The sequence below is a fragment of the Mobula hypostoma genome, chromosome 1 (genome assembly GCF_963921235.1).
Source record: "Mobula hypostoma chromosome 1, sMobHyp1.1, whole genome shotgun sequence".
Taxonomy (NCBI): domain Eukaryota; kingdom Metazoa; phylum Chordata; class Chondrichthyes; order Myliobatiformes; family Myliobatidae; genus Mobula; species Mobula hypostoma.
Window position 1 is genome coordinate 64,226,665 of NC_086097.1, and position 21,201 is coordinate 64,247,865.

At 40.3% G+C, this 21,201-nt stretch overlaps 1 protein-coding gene across 9 annotated transcripts in view; it reads right to left on the minus strand.

The window, feature by feature from the left end:
- ralgapa1 (Ral GTPase activating protein catalytic subunit alpha 1) overlaps window positions 1-21,201 on the minus strand; it is a 220,530-nt gene that overhangs the window by 33,871 nt on the left and 165,458 nt on the right. For all 9 annotated transcript variants that reach the window (XM_063049877.1, XM_063049870.1, XM_063049896.1 and 6 more), the window contains 2 exons: window positions 18,829-18,987; window positions 15,003-15,130 (listed from right to left, as the gene is read on the minus strand). In XM_063049877.1, the coding sequence (XP_062905947.1) occupies window positions 15,003-15,130; window positions 18,829-18,987 (287 nt within the window). The remainder of the gene's footprint in view (window positions 1-15,002; window positions 15,131-18,828; window positions 18,988-21,201) is intronic.

Here is a 21,201-nt window from a genome sequence, read left to right on the forward strand (position 1 = left end):
TGGCTAGCAGAGGGAAGGAGCACCTTACACCTCATTTGGAGGAGACATATGGCACAAGTACATAACAAAAATCTATAGTAATCTTCTGTCCACTAAATTTAAAGGATAATGTTACAAGAAGTTCCAGGGTAGTCAAGAATGTGGATTGAGGTCACAATGAGAACAGCCATTAAACGATGGAGAATTTACAGGATCTAAGTGGCCCACTCCTGTTCTTAATTCAAATGCTTGCATACAGCACTGCTCAAGTAAATTTTACATGATATATAAAATGTAGAGAAAAAGAGGTAGATATTCACAACTCATTCTTGATGCCTTCCTTCTGATCCTGAAGCAAACATTTCAGTATAACATACTGTATATCTTATTTTTCAGTAACTAAAATTTGAAATATTTTGACCACTTTCAAGACAGGCTGTAAAGTACAAAGGCAAATAGATTTAGAAACAGAATCAGGTTTACTATCACGAACATAATGTATGTCATGAAATCCATTGTTTTGCGACAGCAAGATATAAAAATAAATAAAAGTGCAAAAGACGAATAACAACTTTTGAATCTTTAAACTGACTCTAACACAAAATTCTTCCAACCATATAAAAATAAAGACAAATTCGCAATTCACCTAGGTCAAATTAAAGTTTACACTCTTTTTGTTTAAAATGCTAAATACAACTTAACAATATATGTCAGAAGACAAACATTAGAAGACTGAACTGAGCAGCCTCTGAACAGAATCGGGGATGGCAATGAATAAACCAAACCATGCTCATGCTTCTAAAGCAGTCAGCAATGACAATACTTTGCTGCCTGCTTATTTACACATACATGCTGTTTACTGGCTTCTCACCTCAGGAGATAATCAATACAGGATAAATTAAAAGTCAGCCTGCAGTAGGTAAAAGCAGCACTATTTTGTGCAGGGGGGGGGGTTGGTATGGCACTATTTGACCCCAATAGACCATTAAACATAGGAACAGAACTTGACCAATTGGCCCATTGAGTCCACTCTGCCATTCAATCATAGCTCATTTACTTTTCCCCTCAACCCCATTCTCCAGTCTTTTCCCTGTAACTTTTGACGCCCTTACAAATCAAGAATCTATTAACCTCCGCTTTAAATATACCCAATGTCTTGACCTCTACAGCTGTCTGTAGCAATACATTCCACAGATACACCACCGCCTGCCTAAAGAAATTCCTCCTCATCTCTGTTCTAAAGAGACATCCTTCTGTACTGAGACTGTGCCCTCTCCTCCTAGACTCCCTGACTTTTGGAAATATCCTCTCCACGTTCACCCTATCTAGGTCTTTCAATATTCGATTATTGTCACCTAACTAATGGAGAAATTATTTACTTATTTTTATTTTATTTAGCGATTCAGCATAGTAACAGACTCTTCCAGCCCAAGAAACCCGAGCTGCTGAATTACATCCATGTGATTAATAAATCTATTAATCTGGAGATATTTGGATGTGGGAGGAAACCTGAGCACCTGGAGTCAACCCACGGGGACACAGGGAGAAGTACAAACTCCTTACAGTCAGTGGCAGAATCGTACCCATGTCACTGGCACTGTCATAGTGTTATGCTACCTGAATAATGAAACAGAAAGCTGACTTCCAGATGTACTATATGTTATAAAGCTGAAAAAATGCCAAATGATACTGTTTATGGTAAAAATTCAAGGACAAAAATAAAAGTGAAAACCGTGCTTTTTAGAAAGTAGAGTAAGTGGATCACACAAAGATTCCAAACCAAAAATATGACACTAACAAATAGGATGAATCGCTGCTAACATTATAATCTAGTTCATGATCAGGAGCTGGCTATTCAGCTATGAGAACTTGGTATGCTATTCAGGGCCAAGCCCTTGCCTTGATACTATAATCCCAACCAAAGAAAATCATCTCTTCATTCACCCTGTCAAGCCCCATACCTTACTGGACCTCCCTCAACACAGGCCCCTACAAGAGTGCCATAACCTTAACCTGGCCAGCACGAAGACAGCTTTTCCAGCCTCCACTGGATTCCTGTGATTTGTCACTTCCTCCACCGACTTCTGGGTTTCATCTCAGGAGTTTGAAAGGCACCATGCAAGGCTGTTGGCTCTTCAATTCCAACCAATCCTTCCAGAGCAAGATAGAGCCAATCTTGTGCAATGTCATGCATTAGCCAGAAGACCATTCCGGCCTTAATCTACAGACTGTAACTTTGGCAACAGTGCTCAAAGTGGCAACCTATCCTTGGGCAGATTACAGACACACTTCAAAAGATTGTCTGTGACTCTGTGAAATATAAACCTCTCGCCTTTCTTTGGCTGGCAGTTTTTGCGACTTTTGCTTTTGGCCTGCCCACCTGCAAGCTCAGACACCTGAGTACATTATAAAGCTGGGCTGCCTAGCTCTAGAGCTATCAAAGTTATCAAGTCTAACTGCAGTTTTTTAAAAAGAAAACAACTCCTTTCATTGAAAGTTAAATCTGTTGACAGCCATACTGCAGTCACAAATTTGAGAAGACGAGGGTCTAGTTAAAGCAGTCCACACAGAAACCAACATAATAGGTAGCACTATGAAAGAGCTTCAGCATAGCAACCATGGGGATCAAAACCAATATGCTTAATACTCTTATCCTGGAAAGTATGAAGGTATTTAAAACCACCAAGAGTTTATAAGCGTTTAAAATACCTTGTGAAGTAGACAGAAAATCTATTCCCTCTGGCAGACAGATCAAGAATTAGAAGAAATAAATTAAAGGTGACTGGCAAACAACCAAAATTGTTGCATTAATGCGACAAGTAACTGAAATCTGGAAAGTACTGCCAGAGGGAGCAGTTTCAATCATTAACCTCAAATGGTGAACTGAAAAAGTACTTGGAGAAAAAAAATGCTGCATGTTGGAGAGGACAGGGAATTGGAACTAGCACAATTGCCTTTGTATAGATTTCCTTATCCCCATTATTGCTTTCCCTTCCAGATAACATCAGAGTAAAAAAAAAATGCAAAATTCATCTGCAGCAACTTCACTTGTTTGAAAAATAATTACTTACAACAACCAGCTAACTTTTCTCCCCCTGAAACTCTGCTATATAAAATGTGTAACATTCAAGCTGCATTGATTGTCTTCACTGAGAGCTCTGATGTTCCGCCCTCAAATACAGGTTCTCATTTGCTTTGTTCATAAAATTTATCGTTATGATCTCTCTCTCTTTCATAGTCTCAGGATTGTTATAGGATGTTGATCTCTGCTACATTTCAATGTTCTGTTTTCCATTTTTCAATGTTATTCTGTTTAAGAGACTGTACCTACTTTTCATTTAGAAAAGAGGAACACACATTGGTTGTTCCTGCACTGCAGGGTTCTTTACAGGGGAAGCATTCAGAGATTTCACTCTATGGCAACCACCTTCCAAGAGTGCTTCTAAAGAGTGTCCCTACTCAAAGATGATGTCCCAGATGGGCACGATTTTTCCACTAGCCCATCTAGGTCACTCTGACCTCTGAGGATCGCCACCCTACTTCCTCCCATCACTGTAGCATTCATTTAGTAACAATATTCAATGCACCGATAAGCGTTTACAATACCTTGCAAAGTTGGCTGCAAAGGTAACATCTGCTGAACATGCTGACAACTGCAGGGAGTTGCAACACATCAGTATGGAACATCATGCTGAAATGAATGTCAATTTCAGCACTGAATTACACATAGAGATCTTGCATTTGAAGTCCTTGGTCTTTATACCACATACACAAAAAGGATAACCCACAATGCTGTTTTAGCATTCAAAGCACTACAAAGCAATTTAACTGTATTTAGATTGGCTGTTTCTATCAGGATTTTTCATAGCTGTTTCACTTGGCACAATGTATTGTCCCATTTAAAAAGAAATCAAGGATGTCAGTACAAAGGAAACAATAGTGCCTTCTCCAAGTTAGATAGAAAAACTGAAAGCTAGCTACATTCCTTTCTCAAATCCTCAATATGAACTTTTATTTTGGGAAGAAAAGAAATCAATTTGTCCACACTTCTGAAGTTGCTTTGGGGATGTTCCAGATACCCTTTTACTAAAAACATGTGCACTTGTTAGCAAACAGTTCATAACAATTGAGCAACCCTTTTCAGTCTTGGAAATATAAAAATGACAACTTCCAGAAAATTCTTAGCATCAACAAATATTTTGCTAATATTCAAAGTATTAGTATTCAAAGGAAAAAAAAGTACATCAGAAACTACAACAAAATGAATTAAATACGTCCAAATTGCTAGAAAGCAACTCTGAAAATAAACAATTAAACAAAAGGTTTCCAACGCATCAAGTCATAACCCAAAATTGAAAACAATATTATTGCTCAACCTTGCTCTTAAATAAAGCTTTTTAAATATACAAAGATTCTGCAATACAAAAAAATCACAATGTTCTAATTAGTATTATTTGATGAAAATGTACTTTAATTTATCAAATTACTATGGAAACTGGATCCCAATGCTACCATTGATCAAACAGGAAAGGTGGGTCACTAGATCTTCTCAAGGTGCTGGACTGTTTGAGAAGCTATCCATACAAAACAACTCAACAGCAGCTAAATAGATCATTGCTGTCATTTTACTTGAGTTCAGTGAAAAAATGCTAAGCTGCAAGGTTTCATTGTATAAATTAAGATGAGTTAAAGCCAAGTAGGGCAATGACCCAAGCTTCCTATCACACTAAACCATATGCCAGACCATTCATCGTTGATACTTTACGAAATCAGAGGCCATGGTTTCCGTGTGAAAATTCCACTTCACATACCTGCTGTGCACTGAGCTGCTTGTCTGGGAACATGTTTGACAATATTGCCTTTTCACAATTAGTACGAACAGATGGATGGTAACAAATGTGGCTTGGCAACTGAAAATTATTAAAATTTAATAGCCTGCACGTTAAAACCAAAGATAGAAATTTAAAGGAAGAAAATGGTAGCTGAACCAGTTATCATTTCTTTTCAACACTGGAGAATGATGGGGGCTGGTGAAGGGAGAATCAAAGCTGATGAAAAGAGAAATGTTTATTGAACCTTTCACTGGTCTAATGCTAAACTGAGTGATTCCGTGAACAGTATTTGATTTCTTCACAACAACACAGACACAAAATGCTGAAGGAACACAGCAGGTCAGGCAGCATCTATGGAAATAAATGAATAGTTGATGTTTCAGGCCAAGACACTTCAGGACTGGAAAAGAAGGAGAAAGACAACAGAATGAAAAGGTACGGGAAAGGGATAACTACAATGTGATATGTTCTAGTTAGGTGGGTAGGAAAGGTGAAGGGCTGGAGAAGAAGCAATTTGTTAGAAGAGAAGAATGGGCCATAGGAGAAAGGGAAGGAGTAGGGGACTAAGAAGGCGGGTGAGAAGCAGCAAGGGGCCAGAGTAGGGAACAGAAGACAAGGGTAGGGGGAAGGAATTTTCTCTTAACCGGAAGGAGATAGTAATATTTATGCCATGAGTTTGGAGACCACCCAGGCGGAATATAAGGTGTTGCTCCTCCACCCTGAGGGTGGTCTCTTTAGGCCATGGGCTGACATATTTGAATGGGAATTGGAATTATGATGTCTGGCTACTGCGAAGTTCCACTTTTGGCGGATGGTGCAGAGGTGCTCAACGAAGCAATCCCCAATTTATGACGCGTCTCTCCATTGTAGAGGAGATCACATTGGGAGCACTGGACACAGAGGTGGCCCTAGCAAATCCGCAGGTGAAATGTTGCCTCACCTGGAAGGACTGCTTGGGGCCCTGAATGGTGATGAATGGGCAGGTGTAGCACTTCAGCCGCTTGCAGGTACAAGTGCTGGGAAGAAGATTAGTGGAGAGGGGAGAATGGACAAGGTAATCACAGAGGGAGCGATCCCTGCGAAAGCTGGGGCGGGGGGGTTGGTTAGTTGGTAAAGATACGTTTATGGTAGGATCCCTTTGGAGATGGCGGGACTTGTGGAGAATGATGTGTTGGATGAGAAAGCTCATTGGATGGTAGGTAAGGCCAAGAAGAACTCTATCACTGTTATGACAGCGGGAAGGTAGGGCGAGTGTGAATGTTCTGGAAATGGAGGACATGCAGGTGAGGGCAGCATCAATGGTGGAAGGAGGGGGAAGACACCTCTGATGTCCTGGAAAGAAAAGCCACACCCTGGGAACAGATGAGGTGGAGATGAAGGAACTGAGAAAAGGGAGAAGTATTTTTACGGGAGACAGGGTGGAAAGAGGTATAGTCAGAAAACAATGAAATTGGTAGGTTTATAACAGATGTTGTTCAACAGTTTGTCTCCAGAGATGGAGACACAGAGACTGAGAAAGGGGAGGGAGGTATCAGAAGTAGACCAAGTAAATTTAAGGGCAGGGCGGAAGTTGGAAGTAAAGTTGATGAAATTGACAAGCTCAGCATTGGTGTATTGCACAGCATTAGGGTGTCAACGCAGTGAAGGAAGAGTTGGACAGCATTACCGGGAAAGGCATGGAATATGGACTATTTAACTTATCTATGCTTGTTTCTTCATTGGTTAAGGCCTATGTGGATGCCCATGGCTTCCCCTCCAGTCTGGAGAAAGTGAGAGGAGCCAAATGAAAAATTGATGAAGGTGACGACCAGTTCTGCCAGATGGAGCAGGCTGGCGGTGGAGAACTGGTTGGTTCTTTTATTGAGAAAGAAGCATATAGAGTCTGGACATTTATGGCGAAAATGAGGGGATCAGGTTGGATGTAGGTGTGAAGGGACTGAACAAAGGGGTGTTCACAATGGTCCTACCCGGAGAGTCAGGTTTGTGGATCTGGAGTAGGAGGTAGAAACGAGCAGTGCAGGATAAGTGAATTCCTTCAGTACATACAATACTTTAAAATTCATTTTTCAAACCTGAGTGTTAATGGTAAACCAGCATTTATTACTCATCCTTCACCTCCATCAAGAGGCGTTGGTGAATCACTGCAGCCACTGGTGAGAGTATGGTCACAATTCTGTTAATGATGGAGTTCCAGGATTCAGACTCAACAACGACAAAAGAACATTGAGGTCCTTCTTTTGTGAGAGAAATCTCAAGATTGTTGATAAGTAACTGCAGTGCACTTTGTATATGGCAACCACTGCATGCCAGCGGTGGATGGGATAACAACGAAATGGGAAGATTTGCCCTGGATATTGTCAAGCTATTGAAGCATACCCACTTGGACACAGGAGAGCATTCCATTATATTTCTGATTTGTGTATCACACGATGGAAAGGCTTTGATATGTCTAGTTTTAAATTACTCTCCGGAGGATACACAGTCTTTTCCCTGCTTATGGTTTTTGAGGCTGGTCCACTGGAGTTTCTGTTCAGTGGTGACCTGCATGAAATTAATGGTAGATACTTGAGAAGGTTATTCCACTCCACTGAACATTAGGAAAAGTGCTTCAAATTTAACTTGAAATGACGTTTTGAATTGAACTATTGGATAATTTTCCCCTCGATGCCCACTGACTTCACTTTTATTCTCATTGTCGCCAAACACAGCCAAAAATTGTCTTGACGTCAAGGGCAGTCTGTCCGAAATCAAGTCTCAAGCTGTGTAGTCCTAGTAAAGCCTAAATTAGGGATTAGCGAGGAGGTTAATGGGAAATTCTGCTTCACAGATTCTAATACTTTGCTGATGATAGGGAGTGATTTAACAGGTTAATTTATTTCACAGAATTTGTTTCTTTTCCCTCAGAAATAATATACACTAAATGACCTTTTATCAATACAGGTTTTCCCCGCCATCTGAAGGTAGAGTGTTTCTATGAAACGGTTTGTAAGCCGGAATGTCGTAAAGCGAAGAAGCAATTACCATTTATTTATATGGGAAAATTTTGTGAGCGTTCGCAGACCCAAAAATAATCTACCAAATCATGCCAAATAACACATAAAACCTAAAATAACAGTAACATATAGTAAAAGCAGGAATGACATGATAAATACACAGCCTATATAAAGTAGAAATACTTTTCTACAATCATTGCCGGCACTGTTCTCTGTAGCGAAAATCTCACGCAAGCGCTGTTAGCAAAAACACTCTCTCCAGTAACCTTTAAGCTATGAAGCTGTCAAATCATACCAAATAACACATAAAAATACACAGCCTATATAAAGTAGAAATAATATATGTACAGTGTAGTATCACTTACGGGAATCCAGAAGACAGCTTGCCGAGCACACTGATGATGGTGTGTCAGACTGAGTCGTCGGAGTCTGGCTGGTGCAGTGGTCCCACCCTCCAGGCTGCTGACTGATACCGATCTGCGAAGCATGCAGGGGTACAGTGATAGCCGGGAGGCACACAGCACATCTTTAAGAAAAAAGCCGAAATAAACATGATAATTAATTAGGTGCCGCCCGGCTCCGCGAATCGGTATCTGTCCACGGCCTGGGGGTTGGGGTGGTGGGACACTGGGATGTCTTCTCATCATCGTCTGTTTCCATTAGGGCAGGCAGCTCATCTTCTCCTATGACTGCCCGCCTTGATGTCGAAGGTCGAAGTTCGCCGTCTGCTGTGGCTCATGTGGAAGGCTTGAAAAACGACAGTACTGTATGCTTGACTGCTGAGCCTCACGCATTTTTCTATCATACAGTTGTTTGTAAACCATCTTGCAAATATGCCCTAAACCAATGTACCCTTCCAAAATTAAAGTTGTACTTTATCATTGCAGCGAAAATCTCACGCAGTTGCTTCACATTCAGTTCCAGGACAACTTAACTTTCGCTACTGCATTCGGTTTCGATCGTTATCCTTTCCTCTTCTAATTGCATCAGCTCTTCATCTATCAGTTCTTGGTCATGAGATGCAAAACCTCTACAACCTCATCTTCGTCAACTTCCACAAGCCAAACTCACTTTGTCCTTACTTCGTTCACCATGATCGAAACGCTTCATTATGTCTAGTTTTACGCCAAGTGTAACACCCTAATGAGCTCTTTCATGCTTTTCCAATACTATAGAACTCATCTTGCAAACGGCTGCTCAGGGCACGCGCTGCTTTTTTTCGTAACAGTGAGAATACCTTCTGTTAGCGAAAACAGGGAACTAATGTAGGTCTTTCGTAACGGTGAGGTTTCGTAAAGCGAACGTTTGAAAAGCAGGGGACACCTGTGATAGAAATAGTGATTGTATTTTGTAAGAAAGTAACTTCTCCAGTGGATTAACAATTAGATTATATTTCTGAAGCATAATGTGATGCAATGTAAATAAACAACTTCAAAAACCAATTATAATTTTGTTTATGCACCATGGAATGGATTTTACTGGCTATGAAATGCAACACTTACACTTTTCTGAACAAAAAAAACACTTGTCATTTCTCAGCCCACTTAACCAGTGGATCAAGATCCCCCCTAAAATTTTTGATAATCCTCTCCATTGTCTTTCAGCGTCATCATGCCTTCCACATACTCATCCAAATTGTTGAGACGGATGACAAGCAATAACGACCCAGCGCCTACCCGATGCACACCATTAATTATGAGTCTCCAATCTGAGAAGCAACTTTCCACTGTTACTCATTGCTTCACAGCAGGCCAGGCAGCATCTCTAGGAAGAGGTACAGTCAGTCAGTAGGCTTATAGTAGACATCAGTGGATAAGCTGTCTCCAGAGTCAGAGACAGAAAGATCTAGAAAGGGGAGGGAGGTGTCGGAAATGGACCAGGTAAACTTGAGGGCAGGATGAAAGTTGGAGGCAAAGTTAATAAGGTCAACGAGTTCTGCATGCGTGCAGGAAGCAGCGCCAATGCAGTCGTCGATGTAGCGAAGGAAAAGTGGGGGACAGATACCAGAATAGGCACGGAACATAGATTGTTCCACAAAGCCAACAAAAAGGCAGGCATAGCTAGGACCCATATGGGTGACCATAGCTACACCTTTAGTTTGGAGGAAGTGGGAGGAGCCAAAGGAGAAATTATTAAGAGTAAGGACTAATTCCGCTAGACGGAGCAGAGTGGTGGTAGAGGGGAACTGATTAGGTCTGGAATCCAAAAAGAAGCGGAGAGCTTTGAGACCTTCCTGATGGGGGATGGAAGTATATAGGGACTGGACATCCATGGTGAAAATAAAGCGGTGGGGGCCAGGGAACTTAAAATCATCGAAAAGTTTAAGAGCGTAAGAAGTGTCACAAACATAGGTAGGAAGGTAGGAAGAATACCAATGAGCTAGCTCTCCCGGATCCTATACATTCTAATCTTCCAGGGCGACTTGCCACGTGAAAACTTTTAAAATGCCTTATTGACCACATCTACCATCCTGCTCTCGCTGACCTTCTTGTTTACCAAAAACTGAATCAAGCTCATGACCTCTCAGGCAAAGTTGTGTGGACTTCCCTAAACAATCTGCTTTTTCAGATGATTGTACATTTTATCCCTTAGAATCCTCTCCAGTAACTTGGCTACCAAAGATGCTAAGCTTAACAGTCTATAATTCCTAGGTTTTTCTTTGCAGCTCTCACCTAGAGAATATAAAGTTTATTATGAGATTTTAGCAGTTTCTAATTTTTCATTTAAATATCATCATCTGAATGCTTATGTGGGAAGGTACAACATTCCCAGATGCCCTCCAAATTTGTCATATTATTTATATTTCAGAACAATTCATGTATTAAATATTAAATGTAATATCCATAACATATCACAAATAAATTCAAAAATTGTCAGATACTTTTCCAAGATATATTCTGTTCTAATTCCGAGCAGTATTTTTCTTCATCCAGTAATTCAACACAACTCTAATCACATGATCAATCAATTAAACAGCTCAAATGGGAGAACAAGCTTCATTAGTGCTTTCTTCAGGACAGAGCAATCAAAACACTTAAATGACCAAATTATTACTGCAATGAGACCAAAACAGAAGCTTCAGAACTATCAGAGCTAGACATCATTTGTACTGGATTACTATTATTCTAATTGTCAGGAAGATCTAGCCACACAAAATACGTCAATCAACGATATGAACCAAAAGTTTCAAGTATATTAATGCTAGCTTCTAGCATAACTGTACAAATAGAAACATTGTTAAAGTAATATTATTTTCACTAAGAAATGCTGCTGAACATAGCTAGGATAAAAAAAAAATCATTAAATTGTCAGTGTTAGGGAAATTTATTCAAAGATACTACAAATATTTTGCTGGTTCCAAAGAATTTCACATTTTTGTCTTTCAAATGCAAAATGTAAAAAAATACAGCAATTCCTTCATATTATTAAATTTATATACGTAGGCTGCCCACCAGCTTTTCCAGTAAAATGCAATCTGTGCTTTATTCTGGCCGAATGTGATATCTGTCAGCTAAAAAATACCAGCACCCATGAATAAAATTATCACAGCACACAGTAAATAAGACAAAGTAAATTACATGTAAATGGATAGATAATGTTGAAAAAGTGTGATGACTATTCTTGGAGCTGACCAGCAAGTCAATGCAATTAATCCTATTTATTTGCTTTGCTCTTTCAGATAAACAAAAATTAAGATGTGAAATCTAAATAAGTCATATTAATTTTGAACCGTTTCTAATCAAACTAAAGCACAACAAGTAATTGGGAAGTCTTGCCTTCACACTAGGGAAAAATAAATCCGAGACGTCAAGTGACTTTCACCCATTTTGCTCTCTCACAGCTTTGACAATAAGAAATTTAAAAAATATTCTCAAGAGAAAAGCTACAGAAAAAGCGATCCATTCATGATTCACAATGAAGTTAAGCAAAGTATTAGTTTGAAAGAACCTAAGATAAAGTATGAGAATAGGGTCGAGGGGAAGCATACACCAGCCATGATTGAATGGCGGAGCAAACTTAATGGACTGAAAGGCTTAATTCTGCTCCTATGTCTTATGGTCTAATATGTGGTGTATAGTTGCAAAGAGGAGCATTAGGCCTGAAGGTATTTTTTCCAAATATTAAAAAAGTTAGAAATAAGTAGAATATTCCTTAGATTAGCAAGAAATATATCTGGATTGTAAGAAGTTCTCCAAGTATTCATGCAGCACAGGCATGTGTTCTTCAACCTATCGTGTTGATGGTGACTTTTTGTTCACTTTGTGTTCAGTCAAAAGTTGGTAATGGCTCTTTGACTATATGGTACCCAATATAATTACTGATTTCACCTTTTAAAGCTCGTAGCCTATTTGATAAAGTTTTTAAATACAAGTGAAACTAAACAAATCTAAGGAATGGTGGAAACACAACAGACTCCATTGCTGGAATGTAGGGCAAAAAATACACTGTTTTTAAAATTCAGCAGGTCAGCAGCATCCATGAAGGAGAAGGGTTGGCTGACTTTTCAGGTTGAGACGCTGCATCAGGACTGAGAGTTTACATAGAAAATAGCCAGTACAGTCGGCGCTCCTTATCCGCGAGTTCCGCATGCGCGAATTCAACCAACCGCAAATTGAGAAAACCCGGAAGTGCTCTTCCAGCATTTGCTGTTCAAGCATGTACAGACTTTTTTTTTCTTGTCATTTTTCCCTGAACAATGCAGTATAACAACTATTTTGCATAGCATTTACATTATATTAGGTAATCTAGAGATGATTTAAAGTATACGGGAGGATGTGCGTAGGTTATCGTGGATCGGGATCGAAAAAAACCCAGAAGTTCTCTTATTAAGTAAGTGGGAACAGGTACATCTGTTATTATTTAGCGTCAGTTAGTCAAACATTTGTCTTAGTATATAGTATACATTTTACCTTTCTATGCATATAAAGTACTTAAGAAATGTATGTTTTAGCGCCGGGCTCGGGAACGCAAGTTTCCAAGTTCGATCCAGTGACAGAGTGCTCCCGAGCACGTTCTTCGTCCGTGCCGGGTTGATGTGGAGGATCAAAAACCCCAAACCCCAATAATTTAACCACTGTGTTGCTTAGTAATAATTGTAGCTTTAATCGGTCAGGGCCTTTCTCATTTTATCCTTTAAAATTGTTCTGATCATTGACCGACTGTAGCCTAACGCTTTTCCAACGACCAATGGCATTTCACCTCTTTCTGATCACTTTATTATTTCCACTTTATTTTCAACCGTGATCATAATTATTTACGTGAACAGAAACACTGCAGATTCAGAGCTCCGCCGCCGGGTCCTAATGTCCACCGCACTGAGACAGGTTAAATAAGGTCCGGGGTTCTGCTGGATCCTAAGGTCCACCACATTGAGACAGGCTGAATAAGGGATTTGAGCATCAGCGTTTTTTCGTATCCGCGAAGGGTCACTGAATCAATCCCTTGTGAATAAGGAGGGCCAACTGTATATAGAAGTGAGAGTGCGGGGTAAGACAGAGTTTGGTAGGTGATTATGTTTCCACCAGTCACCAAGCCTTTGTTGCTGCATCCCTCCTCCTCCCCCTCCCAGTCCATCACACCACCCCCATTCTCCACCTCATCTGGTTCCATCAATCATCTCACTTCTATACAATATGGCAACTATCCCTCTAAGCTGACAGTCCTGATGCAGTGCCTTGATAGGAAACATTAACCATCCTTTTGCCTCCACTGATGCTCCTCGGCTCACTGATTGCTTTAGTAGTTAATGTTTTGATTGAGGAGTTCTGATTTTCCTCCCAGCATATCAACAATGAGAGATAACTAGCTGAGTTCTATAAACAGCCTAGTTACCAATTTTACTGTCTGCATAAACTAAATCCAACCAATTTGAAGCTGAGAGCAGTTATCAGTAAAAGACACTAACTGCCAAGGCAGTTGGTGACCTCAATGGAAGAGTTTATCTGTGGCTCCTCACTTGATGTCAATAAAAAGGCTGCAGCAAGTGATGGCTACAGCTCTGTCCATCACAGATAAAGCCCTTCCCATCATTGAGTATAATTACATGGAGCACTGCCACAAGAAAGCAGCATCCATTGAAAATGCCCATCATCCATGTCATGTCCTCTTCTCACTACTACCAGGCAGGAAGTACAGAAGCCCAAGGTCCACACCACCAAGTTCAGGATAGTTATTACCCTACAACCGTTAAACTCCTGAAGCAGCATGGATAACTTCACTCACCGCTACTCTGAACTGATTCCACGGCTCACTTAAAACTCATGTTCTCAGTATTACTTTTGCTTGCAGTTTGTTGCCTTTTGCACATTGGTTATTTGTCAGTCTTTGTCTGTTTATGTATAGTTTTTCCTAAATTTTATTGTATTTATTTTTTTCTGTAAATACTGGCATGAAAATGAATCTCAAGATAGTAAATGGTAACAAATACAAACTTTGATAATAGATTTACTTTGAACTTTGAAAGTGAAAAACTTTCCCTTGCTTCTGAAACTGAAGATCTGTTTTAGATTTAGCCTCTACGTATTCCAACTGTTTTATTTTTGTACTACAAAATAATTATCTACTGTTCAAACTGAGGTATTCAGATGCAACAATGAATACAAGGTCTGTAAAACAACACGAGTAATACTAAGCCCACAATCAGAAATAGATTTTCTGCACTTTTAAAAAGACTGACTTATTTTAACTAACTTCTCTGAATAAACAACAATTACATGTTATAATCAAACAGCTGGAACGGCAGCAAGTCAGGTTGCTTGAGATGAACTGAAAATTTAATTCTGATTCTCTTTCTCCTTGAGCTGTTGAGTGTTTAATGTTTTTAAAACACATTTTACAGATTTTCAAGTCATGAGTTCTCTTGCTTTAAGTGGAACTTCCCCAGTGTTATGGCTTTTCCACTTTGAAAACTCTCTCACATTGGTTTCAAAACTGTTATCATCGGATATGACGGACCCTAATCTATTCTTGTTTGAATATTGATTTAACAGAATAGTTTTCACTGCTCTAAGTACATGAAATTCCAGTTTTACCTTTGACCAGGTAAACCGATTTGCTTGGTGAGTATATTCTCCTTTTGAGACACAGCAGATGCATAAAACTGAAGTAATATGCGTAACTCTGTCTATCCCATTTAACAGGATTTTTATAACTACAAAAGGCCAGCCTTAAGGTACGAAGTATTTAAAAAAAAGGATACAAATTTTGATATAGAGGAATTAGCGATTTCAATGCTCGACTTGCATTGATTGCCGTAGCTCGTACTAGACATGGTAAGACTTTTCCATCCACAATTGCTCCATCAAAAAGTGGGCCAAAAAACGGTACCTGTTGAAAGATGATCATTTTGTCCAGTTTTAGAAGTTGACTTATTCTGTATTATCATAAGTTGTACAAAAATATCTGGTTTAAAATGACTTTTTCAAATGGAAAGAAATATAATTTAAAGCAAATAATAAAAATGAAACTGCATTTATTTCAGATCCAGATCTTTCACTTGGCCTCTTCTATGGGAATAGGTTGGGAGTGTTAATTACTGAAATAGATGTTCTTCCTTATTCCCCAACATGTATAAATGTAAATTCAAATGTAAAGAGGCAGTACACTGTTAAGGACAAGACAGTGTTGATGAGCAGAGGGATCTTGGGGTCCAAGTTTATAGCTCCCTGAGAAGTGGCTACCCTGGTTGATAGGGTAGTTGAGAAGGTATATGGCACGCTTGCCTTTATTAGTCGAGGTACTGAGTTCAAAAGTCAGTAAGTTATTTTACAACACACACAAAATGCTGGAGGAACGCAGCAAACCAGGCAGCATCTATAGGAAGAAGTACAATCGACATTTTGGGTCGAGATCTTGAAGTGATAGTAAGAGATTTGAAAGTGAGAGTCTCCCCCTTTCTTTCTCTCTAGGCCTTCCGTCCCACGATCCTCCCCCTTCTCCAGCTCTGTATCCCTTTTGCCAATCAACTTTCCAGCTCTTAGCTTCATTCCTCCCCCTCCTGTCTTCTATCATTTCAGATCTCCACCTCCCCCTCCCATGACATGGAACTGAGGCACTGATTAAACAGGGCCTTAACGATGATAATGTTGGAATTACTATGTCACACTCCAGTGGGTACAGAAATAGGATATTGCAATAGAATCCACAACCACAAAGATAGTGTGGAAGTGTCAGTTTTAGATTTTTGTGGAAGGTAGAATTGGATATCAGCAGGACCAGAACTTAATATTCTCACAAGGAAGTGTGCTGGTATCACCAGGGATATTTTAAATCAACTTGATGGGAGGGAAGGGGCAGATGGTCCCAGCTTCAGAAGAAACAAATACAGAATGTGCAAGTTGATTAAGTAAATGATCCTGATAGCTAACGCAAGGAAATAAAGAGAATAAACTAAGAACAGCATAGACAATGCAAGAATGACATCATAGCCATTACTGAAGAATTGTCAAAGAAAGGTGTGATTAGCATCTCAATGTCTCTTCTTACTGAGGCTACGTCCACACTAGACCGGATAATTTTGAAAACACTGGTTTCGCGTAAAAACGATAGGTGTCCACACCATTTTTTGAAAATACCTCCGTCCACATTAAAACGGGTATTTGGGCGAATCTCCTCCTACTGGGCATGCGCAGGACACACCTACAGAAAACAGGCGCCATGTTTGGTGTCGAATCTCGCTGTGAAAGTGCGTGTTTGTGCAGTTACAGACTAGAAAAAACTTGAAAGAAAATTGCCAAATGACAGACAGCTGTTGGTTCTTGCGCAGGAGGACTTAAAACTAAAAAAAAACAAATACTGGAGCGTATGGAGGCAACTGACAGGGAGTTCACGGACAGTATGACCCGGCTGACGACGAACATTGAAAAACTGACTAACTCTGTTGCATTAATAAAGCACCTTGTTAAATGTATAAAACATGTCTGCATCAGTGGTGTCTTCTATTTCCATACAATGTTACATTAGGCTGTTACTCATCTATTGTCAGATAAGTAGGTAAATCACCTTCATACAAGCAAGGACAGAAAACAGTGAGTATACTTATTTAGTCAGTAAGTTATGGGTAAAGGTATTTGGTGAGTACATTTCTAACTTCTGGCTTCAGCCTCGTGGCCGTCGGTTCTGAAATTGTTAGGTTGTGTGGGGGGTTGCGTTCAAGAAGACAATGAAATGCCGCGCTGCCACCATCTGTTCCGGCACGTCATGACAGCGTTTTTAGAAATCTCTGGTTACCCCGTCCACAGTACTCTGCCCAATCGGCATTTTCAAATTTACACACTCTGGAGGGTATTTTAGAAAATCTCCGTTTTCTGGGGAGGAAAACACCGTTTCAGTGTGGATGGAGGGTCAAAACGAAGAGAAAAAGCTTCGATTACGGATTTATCCAGTCTAGTGTGGACGTAGCCTGAGTTTTCAGATAGACAGATATAGAATGTGTTGCAGTTAAAGAAACAAATAAAGCTGAGAAGAGGTATAATATGTACTGTGATTGCATTTTACACCCAAATATAATACGGTGAACGTTTCATCAAGGAGAAATATCAAGATAATTCTTGCCCAAGATCCATCAACTTCTTGGTACAAAAGAAAGCACTATCATAATGGATAGAAAACTGATGGGCATACGAGAATTGGAGAATACAGTACTGCCTGAACTAATCAGAAAGACTTGCAGGCAGGTTTGGTCTGGAGATTGGCAGAGTGCTTCTGCCATGACACAGCTTATTACATGGTCTCTGCCTCAAAGAAATTGAATTTCCTGGTATGGAGACAGCAAATCAATCAGGTAGATAAGATCTTTTACAAATGAGAATTTTCATTCAGAAGATGTGGATAGACTGTAAATGGCAATGCTGGATGGCATTCATTGTCTATCCCTTACTGCCTTCCCTATCCCTATCAAAATAATTGAGTAATGTATACGTCATACTCTTAAGATTGGTTGATTTTCCTCTTTGAAGGGTATGAGCAAACTTGCAACGAGGCGAGTATTTTAAAATTCCTAGTTTCTGCTACCATGTTGGATTTGAATCACATTCTTGGATCAATGGTCCAGATCTTTGGCTGCTTGTAAAATTACTCAACCATTATGCTGCATACTTTAAGCAGCAATTCAAATGATTGCATGATATTGATGATGGTACACAATGCTGACAAATAATAAAGTCTGCTTTCAGATAAATCTGTTCTACTTGTTTGAAAGTATGAGTGAACATAATACCACTGCAGTGGGCTCATTTACATGTAATGTTTTGAACATGTCAAAAGAACCTTAATAAAGTAGTGAGGAACCATAATTTTGTCCTTAACTTTTAAAACTACAAAAAAGACATGAACCAATTATTAACAATCAGAAATAAATCATATTTGTTTCTTGAGACAAGAAGTATGTGGGGGAACCTAAATTAGACCTTTTTTTCCCACAGTCATAGTCAAACCATAGTCATAGTTTCAGGGCCATGTTAAAGGACAAGAAAGAGATTAGGCCACACAGCTGTTCATGTCTTTGCTGCCATCCAATAAGATGATGCATACTGTTCTTTCAAAACATTCTCTTTTTATATACATACATGCACCTGTTTTCAGATCATTGGTGGTGGGGGGGAATGGAGAAAGAAAGATGGGGCCTCTGTTTGGTCATTCTACACCTATCACATTCACGTCATGACAAAATATTGCTTACAAAAAAAGGAACAAACTACCTGAGCAACTCTGAATGATATAAGCAAGTTTGTCTGCTGTGGAATGAAGGCTGAATCTTTGAGAAGTGAAATCATTCATAATTTGGTCTTGGAAATTTTGGGAAAGCTGTAAATTTTTCTTAGTTCTCTTTTGTAAATTCCCTGCAGATAAATGTTTTTATTTCTGAGATCCACATGAAATATACTGTACTTCTGGCTTCATAACACCAGTGCTATGGAGGAAAATAAATAGCTCAAAAATGTTCCAGCTGCATTGTTAAGGTGTGCAAATGCCACAGTATTAATTCAGTTCTAAGAAAGCATTTAATATATAGTGGACTTTCTTACCTCAGGTTTCTTCATGACATGGATACTGAACATGTAGTTTTTCATTGGATATATAACAATAAGGACATCACCAAATTCTGTTGGAATGATTCCTCTTCTGTAGTCTCTTGTATGTTCTGACCAAACTATATGTACTTCATCGTTCCCTAGATGCCTCAACTACTCAAAACAAAACATGAAACAAAGATAAGAAATTTATAGATTATAATACAAATATCAATACTTTCGTCTTAACATGGGCAGTCATTCTTTTTTTTCTGCACTATATCAGAGAAGGAGGTGAATATGATGCTTGGCCACAAATGAAAATACATGGAAAATGTTCTTTAATTAAAACATTCTTTATATTGATTTTAACTGTTTTTTTTTGTGTTTTAATACAAGAACTAACAATATGTTGGGTACTTGGCTTTTCTCAGTTACAGTGCAGTGCAGTTAAAGGGAGTGAAGGCAAGTATCACAGGCAACCACCCCTTGAAGAGGTTTCTAACACTATAGACGTGTCCACGCTGACAATCAACACAGGCGCACCTAAGGATATGTGCTTAGCTCATTCCTATACTTTCTCTACACTCATGACTGTATGGCTAGGCACAGCTCAATTCTCATCTGTAAATTCACTGATGACATCACAGTCGTTAGAAGAATCTCAGATGGCGAGGAGGTGGTGTACTGGAGCACTCAATCGGCTGGATGAGTGGTGTCAGAACAACAATCTTGCACTCAATGTCAGCTACACCAAGGAATTGATTGCGGACTTCCGGAAGGGGAAGTTGGGAGGAAACACCCCAGTCCTCAACGTTGGAAACAGTGAGCAGCTTCAATTACCTGGCAATCAACATGTCAGAGGATTATTCCTGAACCCAACATATTGATCCAATCATGAAGAAGGCACGCCAGCCGCTATACTTCATTAGGAGTTTGAGAGATTTAATACGTAAACACGAGGAATTCTGCAATGCTGGAAATTCAAGCAACACACATCAAAGTTGCTGGTGAATGCAGCAGGCCAGGCAGCATCTCTTGGAAGAGGTACAGTCGACGTTTCGGGCTGAGACCCTTCGTCAGGACTAACTGAAGGAAGAGCTAGTAAGAGATTTGAAAGTGGGAGGGGGAGGGGAGATCCAAAATGATAGGAGAAGACAGGAGGGGGAGGGATGGAGCCAAGAGCTGGACAGGTGACTGGCAAAAGGGATATGAGAGGATCATGGGACAGGAGGCCCAGGGAGAAGGAAAAGGGGGAGGGGGGAAGAAAAGCCAGAGGATGGGCAAGGGGTATAGTCAGAGGGACAGAGGGAGAAAAAGGAGAGAGAGAGAGAGAAAAAGAATGTGTGTTTATAAACAACGGATGGGGTATGAGGGGGAGGTGGGGCATTAGCAGAAGTTAGGGAAGCCAATGTTCATGCCATCAGGTTGGAGGCTACCCAGACGGAATATAAGGTGTTGTTCCTCCAACCTTAGTGTGGCTTCATCTTTACAGTAGAGGAGGCCGTGGGTAGACATATCAGAATGGGAATGGGATGTGGAATTAAAATGTGTGGCCACTGGGAGATCCTGCTTTCTCTGGTGGACAGAGCATAGGTGTTCAGCAAAACGATCTTCCAGTCTGTGTTGGGTCTCGCCAATATATAGAAGGCCGCATCGGAAGCACCGGATGCAGTATAATCACCCCAGCCGACTCACAGGTGAAGTGTTGCCTCACCTGAAAGGACTGTCTGGGGCCCTTTCTGCAGGGATCGCTTCCTACATGACCCCCGTGTCCATTCGTCCCCCCCCATCCCTCCCCACTGATCTCCCTCCTGGTACTTATCCTTGTAAGCGGAACAAGTGCTACACATGCCCTTACACTTCCTCCCTTACCACCATTCAGGGCCTCTGTCCGCCAGAGAAAGCAGGATCTCCCAGTGGCCACACATTTTAATTCCACGTCCCATTCCCATTCTGATATATCTATCCACGGCCTCCTCTACTGTAAAGGTGAAGCCACATTCAGGTTGGAGGAACAACACCTTATATTCCGTCTGGGTAGCCTCCAACCTGATGGCATGAACACTGACTTCTCTATCTTCCGCTATGCCCCACCGCCCCCTCATACCCCATCCGTTATTTATCTATATACACACATTCTTTCTCTCTCCCTCTCTCCTTTTTCTTCCTCTGTCCCTCTGACTATACCCCTTGCCCATCCTCTGGGTTTCCCCCCCTCCCCCTTTTCCTTCTCCCTGGGCCTCCTGTCCCATGATCCTCTCATATCCCTTTTGCCAATCACCTGTCCAGCTCTTGGCTCCATCCCTCCCCCTCCTGTCTTCTCCTTATCATTTTGGATCTCCCCCTCCCCCTCTCAAATCACTTACTAGCTCTTCCTTCAGTTCG